Below are 18,105 nucleotides of genomic sequence, written 5' to 3'. Positions count from 1 at the left end.
TTACAGAAGGAACCAATTCAGAACCAGAGACATTTCTCTCTCCCTCCTCCCCCTCCCCACTTTCCCCATTCATGCCCGCATACTTCGCATAGATTCAATATTTTCTAAAGGACAAAGAACGTGGTTTGACGACCGAAGGAGGAGACCAGAGACCCAGATGGGGAGGGGAGAGTGGGGGGGGGGCTTGCAATTCACTTGGCCGAAGCTGACGGCACAAGAGTTTCAATTGACGTAAATAGCTTTCAAGGACTTTTTTTTTTTTTTTAAATCAAATTCTTGTTTTAATTCAGCCACACGCCAGCAGCAAAGCGGTCGTCCTAGATCAGAGCTGGCTGGGGAATTCTGGGAGTTGAAGTCCACCGGTCTCAAAGTGGCCAAGGTTGGAGACCCCCCGTCCCTAGGCAGCCATTTTGTTTGCTCGGCCTGGTGCAGACGCTGAACCCAAACACCCAAAAAGGGCACCTCCCGATGAGCGAACTCTGCCGCAAACCGACACCCAACCCGGAAGCTCCTCACAGCAGGAAGAGAGCTGCGTCCTGCCAGTTTGAGAGGAAGTTCGAGTCCCCCACTTACGACCGCAATTGAGCCCCAGAATTCGTGTCGCTAAGCGAGAAATTGGTTCGGTGGGTGTTTTTTTGGTCTCGTTTTACCACTTTTCCTGCCACGTTTGTTCAGTCAATCCCTGCCGTTGTTCCATCAGCAACCAGTTGTTAAGTGAATCCGTCTTTCCCCGCTGACTTTGCTTTGCCTGGTGGTCGCAAAAGGAGATGCTGCAACCATCATAAATGTGAATTAGTGGCCAAGCATCTGAATGTAAATCCTATAACCGTGGAGATGATGCTGCAATGATCATAAGGGTGAAAAATGGTCACAAGTCACTTTTTTCAGTGCCATCGTAACTTCGGTCACCAAATGAACTGTTGTAAGTTGAGGACTGCCGGTATATTCATATTTAGGTTTCCTCTGGGGCCCCCAACCCCTAAAGGTTCCTTGCATTATCAAAAGTTTTGGTCTGCAGTCCATTTATAGCCAGTAATATTTGAATATGGGCAAAATGAAGAAGTTTAAAACATATGACAGGGATAATCCTTTAGCGAGGTCTCAAGAGCTCCATTTCACTTTTACGGTTGTCCCTGGGACGGAGCCAGAAGCATTTCAGTGCTGTCTCTGAACACTTCTTCTATCTTGCCTTTTGGTCCAAAAATATTGTATTCTAAACCGCGTGACTTAAAAAGAAAGAATGAAGAAAGAATGGGAAAAATCAAAAGCATCGGTTTTTAAAGTCGGGTCCATCAAGTAACAAGCCGTAGGGAGAAAAGCAGAGCTGCTTAACTCGTTCTTTGCATCTGGTCTTAACAGAAAAAGAAATAATAGCACAACATACCCTCCCCCCTCCAAAAAAAGACTGTAAAAGATAAACTAGAAATAAAAAAACGAAAGAAGCAAGAACATGGTAAGAGAACACCTATTTGACCTCGATGAATACAAATCAATGACAGATTATATCCCAGATTTCTGAAGGAGGTAACAGGTGTCATCTCAGAACCATTGTACCTTATCTTTCAAAAATCCTGGAGCACCAGGGAAGTATTGGAAAAGGGCTTGCTATGGTTCCCATCTTCAAGAAAGGAAAAAAACAGACCCATTAACAGATAATCAGAGTTGGAAGGGACCTTGCAGGTCATTTAGTCCAACCCCCCACCCAAGCAGGAGACCCTACACCATTTCTGACTGATGGCAGTCCAGTCTCTTCTTGAAAGTCTCCAGTGATGAAGCTCCTGCAACTTTCAAAGGCAAACTTATGTTCCATAGGTTGATTGTTCTCACTGTCAGAAAATTTCTCCTTATGTCCAAGTTGAATCTCTTCTTGTTCAGTTTCCATCTATTATTCTTTGTCTGGCTCTCAGGTGCTTTGGAAAATAGCTTGACCCCTTCCTCTCAGTGGCAGCCCCTCAAATATTGGAAACTACACACCAATCAGTCTAACATCAATACCTGGAAAGATCCTTGAAAAGGTAATCAAGAAACAGATGTGGCGAACGACTGGAAGCAAGGTTTCATGAGTACGTAGGTTTAAGTGCATCATTTATTATTAAAAAGCATGTTCCAACCCTTCAATTAAATTTGCTGTTTAATTTGATTCTTTGCTGGTCTTCCGTAAAATCAGCCGATAGCGTGAACGGCGCTCATTAGGTGCCTGTAAAAAAGTCCTGCATCTCAACCAGCAATATAAATCATATTTTCGTACCGAAGACATTAAGAAGTTATCAGACACAGCCAGACTAAAAAGAGATGGGCACAAATTAAAAGCCCTGGCCAATAAAGATGTTTTTTTTTCCCCCCTCTTTTGTTGCTGGCATACCAGATGGCACACTGGGACACAGGCCCACAAAGCCATAAAAAAAAAAAAAGAGAGAGAGAGAGATGTGGTTTGATAGATGCATGATAGGTGTACGCCAATTTTTCTTGAAAATGCCAAGTTGGGCGAGGAGTATTCACCTCCCATTTATTCCCAAAGAAATTCAATCTGATCCAAGTGACTCCGATACAGAGAGCCCTCGAAGGAGGATGGTAACGGTAGCCTGCCCACCATAGCTGTAAGTCGGGACAGCCATAAAACATGTTACCAAGCCTCCAAAGTTTGGTCGTGAGAGGCGGGGCCAAGGTAGGTCTATCATAGTTTCCAACAGTCACTAACCAACCAGTCATAAGTTGAGGACTACCTGTATTTCTTAACCATCTACAATAGGGGTCGCCAACCTTTTGGACCTTAGGGACCACCAAACTCCTAATTTTAAATCCCGTGGACCAGAGACCCAAATCCCCCAAAAAGTCTGCAGGAAAATCTCCCGCCCCGTTTTCCTACCGATCGATCATTCTTTATTTGGGATCGCAGGATACCGTCTCCAGCTCCATTCTCAGAGGGAGAGAGAGAGAGGGGAAGAGAGACTTTTGGCTTCATGCAAGGAAAGCAGCAGAAGTCTTTCTTTCTCTCCCCCAAACTCCACCAGAAATGAGTCTTGGTGAGATTTGCTGCGCTGGCACAGCCTCTTGGAGCAGGAGGCCTTGCAACGTCCCAAGGACTCCTTTCTGGCAGAGTTTGGGGGAGAGAAAGATTTTTGCTGCTTTCCTTCTGTGCAGCCAAAAGCAGAAGAAGAAAGAAGCAGAAAGAAGCAGCCCAGTGGCCAGGCGACGCATGTGGGGCGCATGGGGCAAGTTCCCCCCCTCCGCCCTTTCCTCCCGCCCCTCACTACCACATGTTGTTCGCAATGCAAGCGACACAAAGCCTTGTGTTCCCGCGCAGCCTGGATTAATTGCTTTGGGGGGGGTGTTTTGGGGTTGACGTTTCCCTGCAGACCGGCCCACTGGTTGGCGACCACGGATCTACAAAAGACAATTCTCACACTCCAAAACTGCAACAGCATTAAAAAAAAAAATGGGCCTCCATTTTCCCCTCGTTTTTCTACAAGGATCCAGGCCCGTTGTGGGAGGTTTATCGTGTAATTTATTTCCACCATTTTATCCCAAGCAGATTCCAATAACATTCATATTGCCACACCTAGTTAGGAAGCTTCATTACAGGTAGTCCTCGAATTATGACCACAATTGAGCCCCAAAATTCTGTTGCTAAGTGCAACATTTGTTTTACAACCTTTCTCGGCACGTGATTAAATGAAACACGGCAGCTGTAATTGCTAGTAACCCGAAGGGGTTTAGGGAACCTGAGCTTCCTTGTGGACTTTGCTTGTCAGGTCATAAAAGGGGATCATACGACCCCAGACACCGCAACTGTCATAAGTATGAGTCAGCTGCCAAGCGGATGAATTTGGATCATGTGTTTCATGGCGATGCTGCAATGGTCATTAAGTGTGAAAAATGAATGTAAGCCACTTTTTTCAGTACTTTGTTCAGGGCCGCTGTAACAGCCACCCAACTGTTGTCAGTCGAGGGCTGCCTCTGCTTGGTTTCCCGGAGAATGCCAACCGTGCCAGGTCTTCCTCCAAGGCCTATCCTAATTTTTCTTTATAATTTAAAGGGGGCAACCCTCCAAAAGCTGTGAGAAAAAAGGGGAGAAAACAAAGGACAGCTCGTCTCGTCTCTCAGTAGTTGTGGCAACCTTCCAACCACTTCGCTTTTCCGGAAATCCGGAATTGCAACATCATTGCCCGGCGCTCCTGCCAAAAGGAGATGTATGTGGAAAAGCAGTTGGCATCTTCTCCGCGGCCCCAGAAGGAGAAAGGGAAGGGGGGAAGAAGAAAGAAAGAAAGAAAGAAAGAAAGAAAGAAAGAAAGAAAGAAAGAAAGAAAGAAAGAAAGAAAGAAAGAAAGAAAGAAAGAAAGAAAGAAAGAAAGACACAAGCCCAGAGTAAATATTGCAGGATCAACCTTGCAACTGCCGGTGGGAACTTACCCGACAACTACTCCAAAGGAGGAGGAGGAGGAGGAGGAGGAGGAGGAGTGGGGGGAGGAGGAAGTCACCAAAAACAGCAGCAGGCAATTCAAGCCCCACCCATTAAAAAAGAAAAAAAACTGCACCAGAGCACAAGGAGCCCCTTCTTTGCACTTTTTCACCCTCCTTAATTATTTGTTACAAAAAATAAAAAATAAAACCCGCGACATTGATGGCCGCCCGGGCGCTACACACCAACAGCTCGCCCTGCCCGCTGCTGGCATTATTTCTGGAAGAGGCACATCCTGGAGGAAGCAAGAGATTTCTCTCCCCCTCCCCCGCCCCCTTTTCTCCCTTTGTTTGCGATAACCAGCCAGCTTTTCTGCTCAGGGACAAAATTAAAACAACCAGTTTGCTCCAAAAAGAACTAAGTGTTCCCAAACGCAGCCTTCGCGAACGCCCACTCGGTCTCCTTCGGTGGAAGGCCTCGTCGAGAACAAAGGGATTCGAACACGGGTTTCCTGGGGAGGTGGGAACCGCCAACCCTCTCCCAAAGCCAGCCGGCCGAAGTAGGAACGAGGAGAGGGGCTGAGAGCAGGCAGAGAGGGCGTCTCCATCTACAGGGCCGTCCTCAACTTATGACCTCAGCAGGACCACCACCCCCCAATTTCTGTTGCAAAGCAGGACAATTAAGGAAGCTTTCGCTCACCGTTGTTTAAGTGAACCATTGCAGTTGCTATGTTAGTCACCCTCTTGGGAAGTGAACCTGGGTTCCCCGTGGGGTCTCCAAACTTGGCAACTTTTAAGACTTGTGGACTTCCAACTCCCGTGTCTGGGGACCTCTGACACTGCTGGTCAAAAAGCGGATCACACAACTGTCATTAAGTACATGCCAGTTGCCAAGCGGTTGCCGTTTCAATCACGTGGTCATGGGGGATTGCTGAAATGGCCGCAAGTGTGAAAACACGGTCATCTCTCTTTTTTTAGAAATAGAACAACAGAGTTGGAAGGGACCTTGGAGGTCTTCTAGTCCAGCCCCCTGCTTAGGCAGGAAACCCTACACCGTTTCAGACAAATGGTTATCCAATCTCTTCTTTAAAAACTTCCAGTATTGGAGCATTTACAACTTCTGGAGGCAAGCTGTCCCTCACGTGTCCTCGCTGTCACAAAAATGCTTAGTTTTAAATTGCTTCGCCCCTTGATTAGTTTCCACCCGTTGCTTCTTCTCCTAGGCGCTTTGGAGAATAATAGCTTGACTCCCCTCTTCTTTGGGGCAGCCCCTGTGATACTGGAACACTGCTATCTTGTCTGCCCTGGTCTTTCTTTTCATTAGACTAGACATACCCAGTTCCAGCAACTGTTCTTCGTATGTTTTAACTTCCAGTCCCCTAATCATCTTTGTTGAGGTTCATGTCCTTGTAGCTTCAGTCACAAAATGAATAGCTGTAAGTTGAGCACTACCTGTATTTTCCAAAGCACCTGAAGGCAGGACAAAAAGTAATGATGGTGGAACATCATTAAAGAGAGATCCAACCTAGAACTAAGGAAAAATTTCCTAACGCTGAGAACAATTAACCAGTAGGACAGCTTGTCTCCTGGATTTGTGGGTGCTCCATTGTTGAATTGAATTCTTTATTGTCATTGTACGTATATACACAGTATATATACAACAAAATTCACATCACGCCCAGAGACCAGACTCAACATGCACACACACACACATGACAATCCCCAAACACCTCCCCACCGACCAAAATTCCCCACCCCTTAAAAACACACCAACATCCACACAACAGACCAAGTAATCCTGTCCAACAGTTCACTGATGGTGGCCCTTTAAGTTCATCGTTAAGTGCGATTATAGCTCTGGGATAAAAACTGTTCAGGAAACACGCTCTGTATCTTCCGCCAGAAGGGAACAGTTCATAAAGATTGTGAGCAGCATGGGAAGAGTCTCTGAGAATGTTGTGCAACTTCTTCAAACAGCAAGATGCAAAGATCTCATCCAGGGCTGGTAGCTGGAGCCCAGTGATATCCTGGGCAGTTTTAATGATTCTCCGTACAGCCTTTTTTGTCCGCTACAGAGCTTCTCCCATACCATTGGAGATTTTCAAGAAGAAATTCAACTTGGCCAACACCCCCAGCAACGCCCTACCACCCTATATGAACTCTCCTGTTGCAGAAAGAACCACCCAACTTTTGCAGTGTACACCGCTTCCTTAAAGCACCGCCTGTCTCCCGTAATATCTTTCCAGATGACTGGATTTTGCACATCTGGCACTCTCTAAGTTTGATCCGATTCCATCAAATCTTTATTATGGTCATGGACCAGATTGATTAAACATCATTATCTATCGGGACCCTGGAGGTAGGCTAACTCCGTAGCACCACCTTGGTGAGGGAGAATCAATCAAACTGAATAGAGCTGAAAGGGACCTTGAGGTCTTCTAGTCCAGCCCCCCCCCGCCCCCCGATCAAGCAGGAGAGCCTACACCATTTCAGACAAGTGGGCTGTCCAGTCCCTTAAAATTTTCCAGTGATGAAGCAGTGAATGAAATCTTGCCTCATCACACTTGCCAGATCCCACCGTTAATTTTGCTGTTTTCTTGATTTGATTGCAAATCTCTTGGACTGTGGTAAGAGCTGCAGAATCACTAGAGGATTTTAATAACATTAATTTTCTGTTGTTGTGGATTATTCACTTCCTTGCAACCCTACCGTGACGGAGCAGGCGTCACAAAAACAAAAGGTTAGCATTAGCTTTACTGGGCTTGGGTGCTTGTGGAGCACACAGATCCTAAGTTCAGGATCGCCCTGAAAACAGTGAGACTTTGTTGTCTGTTGCCTCCTCCCCACACGGCTCCTTTTGTCGCCCTTCGGCTCCCCTTTTCTTGTCCCTCCCGAGCAGAGTAAACAGGACACTTCCTTTTAAACAATTGAACATTTATAATTCCCTTGTTTTTACTTCCAAAAGGGCGACGGTTTCCCCTCCCTCTCTCAGCAACAGGGCTGGCAGAGATCAACTTTTCCTTCCTCTAAGTTCAGGCTCACGATATGAGAACGTTTCCTAACGCGGATCTTGATATTTTGCAGTATCTTCAAGACTAAAGAAACTACAGATATTAAAACAGAATAAAAGAGTTGGAAGGGATCTTGGAGAATTTCTAGTGACCCACTGATCTAGTCCAACCCACTGCTCAAGGCAAAAGACCTTAGGCCAATGATGTCTAACCTTTTCGGCACCAAGTGCCTAAAGCGTGCGCGCATGCACTCATCCCCAAAATGCAATATGTGCACTTTCCCCATGCAAGCACCCTGCCCCCACGCATGTGTGCGCATCCCCTGCACATGTGCACCTCCCAGAGGTGGGATTCTACCAGTTCGCACCTATTCACTAGAACCAGTTGTTAACCTTCTAAGCAGTTCGGAGAACCGGTTGTTAGAAGAAATTACAGGGCTAATCCTGTAAGGAAGGCAGGAAGGAAACATTCTGGTGTTGCTTACAGAAACTGCCTCTCCGTTAACTCTTATTACATTCTTGGCAGGACTGGACTTCCTGTCTCTGGAACTTCTCTGGAGTTTTTGTTCCCCTCCTTTGCTGGCACTTTGCTTGTGTGGAGGGACCATTCAAAGTTACAACGGCACTGAAAAAAGTGACTTATGACCATTTTTCACACTTACAACTGTTGTCATGAGATGCCAGGCAAGCAGATGTGAGTGATATTGAGTTGGCCACGCCCAGCCAATAACATGACCACCAAGCCACGCCCACCAACTAAGCCATGCCCACAGAACCGGTTGTTAAAAAATTTGAATCCCACCCCTGGTTGGACCGCCCCCATGCAAGTATGCGTCACTGTGCATGCACAGCAGAGACTGAAGACCAGCCAGCCGGCGGGAGGCACCTGCATGCATAGCAGAGCTGAGCTGGGGCGATGGCTCGTGTGCCCAAAGAGAGGACTCTGTATGCCACCTCTGGCACATGTGCCACAGGTTCACCAAGCAGGTGAAAGGACTGGGAGCGAAACCACATAAAGAACAATTGAAGGAATTGGGTATGTCTAGTTTAATGAAGAGAAGGAGGGGGATGATGACAGGATAATAGTCTTCCAATATTTGAGGGGCTGCCCCCAAAATGAGGAGGTCAACCTATTCTCCAAAGCACCAGAAGGCAAGGCTAGAAGCAACGGATGGAAGCGAATCAAGTTGAGAATCAACTTGGACCTCGGGAGAAATTTCCTGACAGTGAGGACGATTAACCAGTGGAACTGCTTGTCACCAGAAGTTGTGGGTGTGCTCCATCGTTGGGACATCCATTTGTCAAGAATGGTACAGGGTCTCCGCTTCAGCAGGGAATTGGACTAGGACTAGAAGATCTCCAAGGTCCATTCCAACTGATTCTGTTAAATGGTAGTTTGGTTGGTCTATTCTTGAAAACCTCCAGTGAAGGAGCACCCACAACTTTGGAAAGGCAAGCGGTTCAAGCCAATTAACAATCCTCACTGTCAGGAAAGTCCTGTTTATTTCCAGACTGGATCTCTCTTTTAATGACTTGAAACGTAACCCACTTTATGGATGAAAATAATGTTTTTTCAGGCTTTACTTTTTTCCAGGATTCATAAAGACCAGCAACAATAGATGGTGATGTTGGGAAATACCTTAGGATCTTAAATCAAATTAATTGCTGATTCCGTACGTCTTCTTGACATGTTTCCTTCTTCCTTAGATACCAGATTTTCCTTCTAGATACTTTTTCCTTCAGTTTAGCTGGGCTGGGGCCATAGAGAGAATATTCACATGCAGTAATGCATGAAACGTCATGTTCATACTTTAATTTATGGCACAGATGGAATCAAATAATCTATATCCAGCTGAGCTCCAACTAGGTAAAGAGTTTTCACTTCTCATCTTTCATCACCTTCAAGAAATCAATCAGCAAAATGCAGAGATTTGGCATCTCCACAATAATATTTCTTCCAAGATAAACTTTTTGTATTAAGCAGGTTACAATTACAAGGGGAGTGTTCGGTGGTTCTTTTTAATGTATTTATTTGTTGTGCATTTCTTTTGTTTCTGTGTAAACTGAATTGTCTGTTTTTATTTTAGGTCTGTCCGTCTGGAAATGGATTAATAAAAACTATTAGGTGACTTTAAAAAATACAGGCAAGGAAAAAAGGCCAAGAGTTCAGACAATAAATTTTTATGGGAAAATGGATAAGTGTAAAACAAAATGTGTGGTCCATGCATCTCAACAAAATCCTTTGGCTAAGTACTTCAATTTCCATCTGTATAAAATAAGGTAACAAGTTCCATTTATCTTAGAGAGCAGATGAAAAGACTGCCAGTGAGGTATTCTTTCCATTCTTAAATTACTCTGTCAACTTCTTCAAATTCATAACAAGAAAAGAGATTCAGCTCTAGTCTGAGTATGTTCTCCAAATCAGACATCCAAGAGACCCCAAAATATATCTTTATTAAAGCTAACGTGTCTCAAATAATGGATTGAGGGCTCCTTGGGGCTCTCTTTTCCTAGTTTGAGACCCAAAACCCACTCCTTTTTAGCGCTGATGGTGTTACCTAGCTGGGTAACAAAACGTCTACCAAGAAAATAATCAAGTTTTCCTAATTAAGGTACTACCCAAAGAGAAAACTGCACCCTCACCAACACTGCTGAGGCAAACCACTTGTATATAAAGAGAGAGCAAACTTTCTAGCACTGATGATGTTACATGGCTGGGTCATGAAACATCTGCAAGAAAACCACCAAGCTCAGAGAGCACCAAGGACTCCTCAGCTGAAGTTCTCTAGTAAGTTAGTTCCCTCATCAACCCTACCCCGCCAACAACGGCAAGGTAAACCACTTGTACATAAAGAGAGAGCAAAGCCCCCCCCCCCCAGCACTGATGTTGTGACCTAGTTGGGTCATGAAACGTCTGCAAGAAAGCTACCAAGATCAGAGAGCACCAAGCACCCCACAGTAACCTGAGCTACAAAAGTTCTCTTCTAATTGAGAAAGGATTTTGCCTCCAACTTTATATTTTTCACCACATAAATTAAATTGGCAGCCCTAAATTGAAGGGGCTCACCCTAAAAGTACCAATTTGTAGCTCTCTGCCATTAAACACCAAACCAGGATTTCCAATATCATTTCACAGACAGAATGAAAGCGACTATCCATTCTCCAAAGACAGGTGAGAGGTGGACGTTATCTCCACATGCCCACCCCGAAAAAGGCTTGCTGAAAACCCCAACCCAGAGGTGGTCTTCAGCAGGTTCTGACCAGTTCTGGAGAACCAGTAGCAGAAATTTTGAGTGGTTCGGAGAACCAGCAAATCCCGCCTCTGACTGGCCCCGCCCCCATCTCTTCTCCGCCTCCCATTGAGTCCCAGCTGATTGGCTGGGTCTTCTTTGGTTGCCCTGAAGAGGAAAACGGAGCTGGAAAGCAGGTTAGTGGGGTTGTGAGGGAATGGGGATTTTGCAATATCCGTCCCCTGCCACACCCACCAAGCCACACCCACAGAACCAGTACTAAAAAAAAATGAATCCCACCATTGCCCCAACCCAAAAATTTATTTTGCTTTCTTTGGTTTTCCTCTCAATTAAAAAAAAAACCTTACCAGTAAGAACAAGACTGCAGTGTTATCTGGCCGCAACCATGACATTAAATACACACACACACACACATGCACAAAATTTACTGAGGAAACATTTCTAGCGTCAACGGCTTTGATTTGAAAGTGAGCCGCTAATCTGGATTGGATTTTGTATAGGTGGAATTTTCATGAATGCCAGTTTCTCAACACCTGTGTCCTTAGCGCTGGGTCATGTTGCTGGATCTCAGGTTCCACAAGGCTATACTTTTCAAGAGAAATCGAAAGACAGAAGAAGGGAGGTTTTATGGGTAGATAATTTCAGAGCTATACTGAGATCACAGTTGTATCCTAACCACTATCTGGTCTGTGGTTGAAACATCCCTCTCATTCAGTTCTCTCGCACAGACACATTAAAGACAATTACAGGGCAAACTTTGAAAACATCCTGGAAAATAAAATCTGTCCACCGGCGGCCAGCAAGATACAATTACATCCACACTCCATTGTGCAGAGATCTCACAATGTACACAAAGCTCCAACGGTCCTCCTCTCATGGCCTCAGTTGGGACCGGGAAATGTGGTTGCTAAAAGCGATGTTGTTTTTAAACGAATCAATCCATGGAACCAGCTTCCCCCGTGTTATAATTGTTTTTACTCTGGTCATCAAAGAGAGCACACAGTCGTTAAGTGAAGCCAGTTTCCTCCATTGACTTGGCTTGTCAGAAGCTGGCTGGGGAGGTGACATGGTGGCAAGGCTTATGATGAACGTTTGCAGGAACTGGGCATGGCTGGTCTAGTGAAGAGAAGGACCAAGGGAGACAGGATAACAAATATTCCAATATTTGAGGAGCTGCCACGGAGAGGAGGGAGGGGTCAAGCCATTTTCCAAGGCACCCGAAGGCCAGACAAGGAATAATGGATGGAAGCTGATCCAGGAGAGATTCAACCTGGAAATAAGGAGGAATTTTCTGACAGGGAGAACAATCAATCCATGAATCAGAAGCTGCCTTCAGAAATTGTGGGAGCTTCATCACTGGAGGATTTCAAGAAGAGACTGTCAGAAATGGTGTAGGGTCTCCTGCTTGAGTGGGGGAGGTTGGACTAGATGACCTACAAGGTCCCTTCCGGCTCTGTTAATCTGTAAAGATATTGCAACTGTCCAAAATTTGAACCAGGTGCCAAAGACCCAAACTTCAGTCACGTAACCTGGGGAGTGGTACAACAGTGATAACTCTTGAGGATGGGCCATAGATCACTTTTCCAGAAGCTGTCATAACACTGAACAGTCATTAAAAATAAGGGAGTTGTAAGTCAAGGGCTATACTATGTACCTAAGGGAGGTAAAGCTGGTTTATCCATCGGATCCAGAGAAATTATGTTTTCACCAGAATAGAATGAATGAGCTGGAAGGGACCTGGGAGGTTATCTAGTCCAGCCCCTGCTCCAGCAGGAGGGACTGTACAGTTTGGGCAAGGATCCAGAAGAAAGAAGGAAAAGTGATTGTATTTCTATATATATAGGTAGTCCTGGACTCTCAGCCGTTCATTTAGTGACCATTTGAAGTTACAATGGCACTGAAAAAGGTGACATAGGCCCATTTTTCACACTTACGACCATTGCAGCCTCCCAAGATGAAAATTGGGCAACTGACTCATATTTATGACGGTTGCAGTGTCCCGGGGTCATGAGATCAGCTTTTGAGATCTTCTGACAAGCAAAGTCAATGGGGAACTTAACAACCATGTTACTCACTGACCAACTGCAGTGATTAATACTTAACAACCGTGCCCAGAATGGAACTCACCAAACAGTGTCTTGCTTATCAACATAAACTTGGAAACTCACTTGAAGTCCTACAACTACCTGTTTTGTCTTCCTGACCCCCATAAATACATTCCTCTCGGTCCTAACAACCATTCTTTCAATGCATTATTCTAACATGATATTATTTATTTGCGGGTCAAAATGGGACAACACCCCCAAGGACGTTTGATCCGAACAAGCATTTGCTGACGTTAAACAGGTCAAGACAGGAGGCGGTTTCTATGCATCACCTTGAATTGCCCTACAGAACAAAAATAAAATGCAAATATAATAAAGGAACGAAGCTGCCTTGTCGATACTTTCCTAGAATTCTTCGTTCAAAACAGCAGCCCAACCAGACAAGCTGGCTTACTGCAGACTATTTTAACCCAATGCATAAAGGCTTTAAAATGTTGTTTTTTTTTCCCTAAATGCACATTCTACATCGAGGCTAATACAGTACCGCTCACCATAGAATTTATCCCAGGAACAACACAGCACAAAAACAGATGCTGGGAATGTAACTACCAAATAACACGGTGATACTTATAAAGTAAATAAAAGCAGGATAAGTTTTTTCAAAAAATCAAAAAGTAAATAAATGCCCATTGGGAACATGGGAATCGCAGTTCCAATACAGGTAGTCCTCGACTTAAGACCAAAATAGGGTCCAGAATTTATTTTTGCTGAGAGAGATTTCATTAAGTGAGTTTTACGACTTTTCTTGCCGCATTTGTTAAGTGAATCATTGAAGTTCTTAAATTAGTAACCTTGTTGTTAAGTGAATCTGGTTTTTCCCCATTGACTTTGCTTGTCAGGCAAAGGGGGATCACATATCCCCCCCAGGGACACTGCAACGGTCATAAATATGAACCAGTTACCATGCATCTGAATTTGGATCATGTGACCAGAGGGAGGCTGTAATGGTTGTAAGTATGAAAAAATGGCCACAAGTCACTTTTTTCAGTGCAGTTGTTAACTTTGAATGGTTGCTAAACGAACTGTCGTAAGTCGAGGACTACCTGTGCGTCTAATTCAGGAGTGTCCAACCTTGGCCCCTTTTTGAGACTTGTGGACTTCAACTCCCAGAATTCCCCAGGCAACTGGTGAATTCTGGGAGTTGAAGTCCACAGGTCTTAAAAGTGGCCAAGATTGGACACCCCTGATCTAAGTTGGAGAAGACAACGTAGACATTTTTTTGAGTGTGTGTGTGTGTGTGTGTGTGTGTGTGTTTATTACACAGGTGACAGCATTATTAGTCAAAACTGAACCATCAATGAACTCTTACTTTTCTGGCAGTGGTTGGAAGTCCAGCAGCGGAAGCTGTATTCATTATTTATGGAAGTCTTCTCACACAGCGGCTTCTCCTCCGCCGTTCCTGGACACAAATCCCCACATTCTTTTGGCGATTTATTTCCTATAATGTAGTTATTGGAAACAGCATCCAAGATCAGAGACCAGTCCACCGTGGAAAGGTAGCAGAGGTCCGAATTCTTCTCGATCCGGATGGCCCCCCGAGTGATGTTTCTCAAGTTGTACAACCCAATTTCCTTGAGGTTGGTCATCTCGAAGATGACCAGCGCGTAGTTGTAGAAAAGGCTCTTGCCCCGAATCACTGTCAGGTTCGGAAAGAGATCGCTGAGGGTCTCCAGGCCAGCCACGCGGAAAAGCAACAGATAATCGACGATCATCGTGAGCTTCGGGAAGCGGTAGTTGCTAAAGTCCGCTCCTTGGTTGATCAACAAAATCTGGAGATATCCTTCCACCACCGTGCAGCCCTCCAGTTGCTTCAATTCCTCCATACTGTTGCGGATGTCGATGTCTGGCCCACAAACTGAGGGGAGGGAACGACAAAAAAGTGGGTTTTAAAATGGCTCAAGTCATGTTAGAAATGCAAACATACATCGACTTTTCATCGGGCACGAATGAGAAGGTCCACAGGGAAGGTTCAATTAGACTACTTTATTCCTAAAAGTCTACACACAGGAATCTTCTCAACTTCCAGCTGCTTGGGGTTAAGATACCGGTCAACGGAATTCAAGGGAGGTTGGGCTTAGTCCATTTGTGGCTACATAGGGATTCTAGGCCGATTCCTCTTTCAACTCCGCTTCCAGGTTCTCCTCCTACACTTTCCTTCCAAATCTAACTTTAGCACAACATTTCTTTGGTACCAGAAGAAGATTCCAACCAAATGTCCTCTGAGACTATAGTCTGATACTCTGAATATCAGATAACTTGCTAAGATAGGTGTACGGTAGATGGGTCATGTGAGCATTTTACAACCTCCAGCCCACATGTGACCCATTGGCTATCCCAATGTGAGGTCAATCGAAAATTAGAAATCAAGTGTAAATAAGCGTTCGCCGTGCACACAATAAAATTATGTTTATTTTATTCATCTATGTATATAAAAGTGAAATACCACTCACGCATCATCACAAAATCTCCAGAACCGTAAAGCCTACAAACTTGAAATTTGACACGTATGTTCCTCTTGGCTTCTAGGTGATCACTAAGAAAGGGTTTTTTCAGAAATGACCAGCAAAGCACTAGCATTTCCTATATTATTATTATTAACACACTCTGATGCTAAGGAGTTCTACTCCCCTTCCCCACCTGAAAAGAAATCTCTTCCAAATGCAAAACACAAGCAGAGGAGAGGAGGTTCAGTTTCACAGCACCAAGCAGCTTTAGTACAGAACAGTTGAGCTAAGCCATGCCCAGGCTCCTTGCTGTCTCCTTTTTGCTCACACAGCAAATACTGTTTTAGTTTCCAAATAGACCTCAACTCTCTCACACACCAGACAGGACGCTAGCCAGATGAATACCGATGGACGCTGGTAGGCAGAGGCAGAATTTTTCCCTTATTATTTTCCTCCCCCAAACTAAGCCCAACCAGAGTTTCATAGAGAAGCACAGGTATCCAGCTAGTTTTGAATGAAATGCTATTGTGACTGCTATTTTTTTCCCCCAATTTATATACATGCATGCCTACGTATCTTCAAAGCCCCCTTGGTTTGGTCAGCCACCACAGTCCCAGTTTTGTCATATTTATAATAGCACATTATACTAAACTATAAGCCATAATTTTTAAACACTCAATAAATGGATCCACTCAACATACAACTAACCTTCAGTATTATCATTACAGCTTAATGCTGTTTGGAAAAGGCAGGAAACAATCCCTGGAATTTGGAGCTAAAGAGTCTTCAAGATCATACTTAGCAATGGAGTTCTTCTTCCACCAATAAAGACAACTTTATAAGGACACTTGCCAGTACTTACTTTGCTAATATTCTCCTCTTTAAACAACTCAAGACTTTACGATGTATATATGAGGGCTTTCGCCAACTAAAATGAAACTACTCATTAATAGCAATAGCACTTAGACTGATATACCGCTTCACAGTGCTTTCTTTCCAGGCCAATCTAAGCAGTTTACAGAGTCAGCCTCTGGCCCCAACAATCTGGATCCTCATTTTACCAACCTCGGAAGGATGGAAAGCAGAGTCCACCTTGAGCTGGTCAGGATCGAACTCCTGGAGTGAACAGTGTGAGTTAGCCTTCCGTACTGCATTCGAACCACTGTGCCACAACAGTTCTTAACCCATAACGTGGTTTGGTTTCAGTTCAACATCGTATGCAAATGTTAGCAGCCACAATTGGGACCGGCAATTATGTCACTAAACAAATGCAGCTCCTAAGAAGAAAACTGTTGATTGCAACTTTGATAAAAGACCTTCACATCTCAAGGGCTGGATATCCGTAAGAATCTTCCCACCCAACAGTTTCCTGCTATCTATAGGAATCCCCCAGAACAGGTCTTCTTAGTGATGGCCCCCTTGTTTTGCCCTGTATGAAGAATGGCTCTGAGCAAAAACTGGGGATGTCTAGTCTAACGAAGAGGAGGACTAAGGCAGGTGTACTCCGCCTTCGGTCCGATCTAAGTATAGAATATAAAATCATACATTGCAATGTCCTACCTGTCAATCAATACTTCAGCTTCAACCATAACAACACAAGAGCACACAATAGATACAAACTCAAGGTTCATCGCACCAAACTTGATTGCAGGAAATACGACTTCAGCAACATTGGGGTCAATGTCTGGAATACTCTACCTGGTTCTGTGGTTTCTTCCCCAAACCCCAAAAACTTTAACCTTAGACTGTCTGCTATTGACCTCACCCCCTTTCCTAAGAGGTCTGTAGGGGGCGTGCATAAGCGCATTAACGTGCCTACCGTCCCTGTCCTATTGTTTCTTTTATTCTTCTTATATGTATCCATGTATTCATAACTATGTTTTTACTTATGCCTATTATCTTGTAAGCAATTGACAAAAATAAATAAATAAATAAACCCTGCAGCTCCAGAGCCTCGTGTGGTTCTTCGGGCCCTCTGCTGTGGCTCACTGGCTGGCCCCGCCCCTCGCCCTCCCCTGCCAGTCACTCCTCACCTGGCTGAGAAGGTAAGAGAGAGGAGAACAGAGAGGAGGGAATGGGGAGAGACAGAGAGGGGGGGGGAAGGAGGGAGAGAGAGGGGGAGGGAGGAGAGATACAGAGGGGAGGAGCGGGAGGGAGGGGAGGGAGAGATACAGAGGGAGGGGGGAAGGAGAGGGGGGAGGGAGAGAGGGAGGGAGAGGGGAGAGAGATAGACAGGGAGAGGAAGAGGGAGGGGGAGGGAGGGAGGAGAGAGATACAGAGAGGGGGGAGGGGGAGATACAGAGAGGGGGAGAAGGAGAGAGAGAGAAAGAGGGAGGGAGGGGGAGGGAGATACAGAGAGGAGAGGGAGAGAGATAAGGGTTTAGTGGTTCCCAGTGTTTTTTAACAACTGATTCTCTGCCCTCATGACCAGCGGAGTAGGCGTGGCTAGGGGATCATGTGACTGGGTGGGAGTGAGTGACATCGAGTTGGCCACACCCACCCAGGTTTCGTAGCTCCCGTTGTTGTTGTTGTTTTCTGTGGGAAACGGGTCCAAATGGTTCTTTGAGCGTCTAAGGTTGCAGATCCCCAGACTAGGGTGACATGATAGCAGTGATTCAATATCTCAGGGGCTGCCCCAAAGAAGAGAGGGAGTCAAGCTATTCCCCAAAGCCCCTGAAGGCAGGACAAGAAGCAACGGGTGGAAACTAATCAAGGAGAGAAGCAACCTGGAATTAAGGATAATTTTTCTGACAGTGAAAACAACGGACTTTATGACCGTTTTTCACACTTAAACATCTCCTTAGTCACGTGAACAAAATTTGGATGCTTGGTAACTGGTTCATATTTTTGACGGTTGCAGTGTCCTGGGGTCATGTGGTTCACCTTTTCGCGACCGT

General features: G+C 45.0%; 1 protein-coding gene across 2 annotated transcripts in view; it reads right to left on the bottom strand.

Moving 5' to 3' along the window:
* Positions 1 to 18,105, bottom strand: part of IGF1R (insulin like growth factor 1 receptor) — a 210,014-nt gene that overhangs the window by 168,404 nt on the left and 23,505 nt on the right. For both annotated transcript variants that reach the window (XM_087941839.1, XM_087941840.1), the window contains exon 2: positions 14,074 to 14,619. In XM_087941839.1, the coding sequence (XP_087797965.1) occupies positions 14,074 to 14,587 (514 nt within the window). In that variant the 5' untranslated portion in view covers positions 14,588 to 14,619. The remainder of the gene's footprint in view (positions 1 to 14,073; positions 14,620 to 18,105) is intronic.

The sequence above is a fragment of the Pseudonaja textilis genome, chromosome 13 (genome assembly GCF_049901715.1).
Source record: "Pseudonaja textilis isolate UNSWEBS1 chromosome 13, rPseTex1.2, whole genome shotgun sequence".
In the NCBI taxonomy this organism is placed as follows: Eukaryota; Metazoa; Chordata; class Lepidosauria; order Squamata; family Elapidae; genus Pseudonaja; species Pseudonaja textilis.
This window is presented reverse-complemented; position numbering and strand designations above follow the sequence as displayed.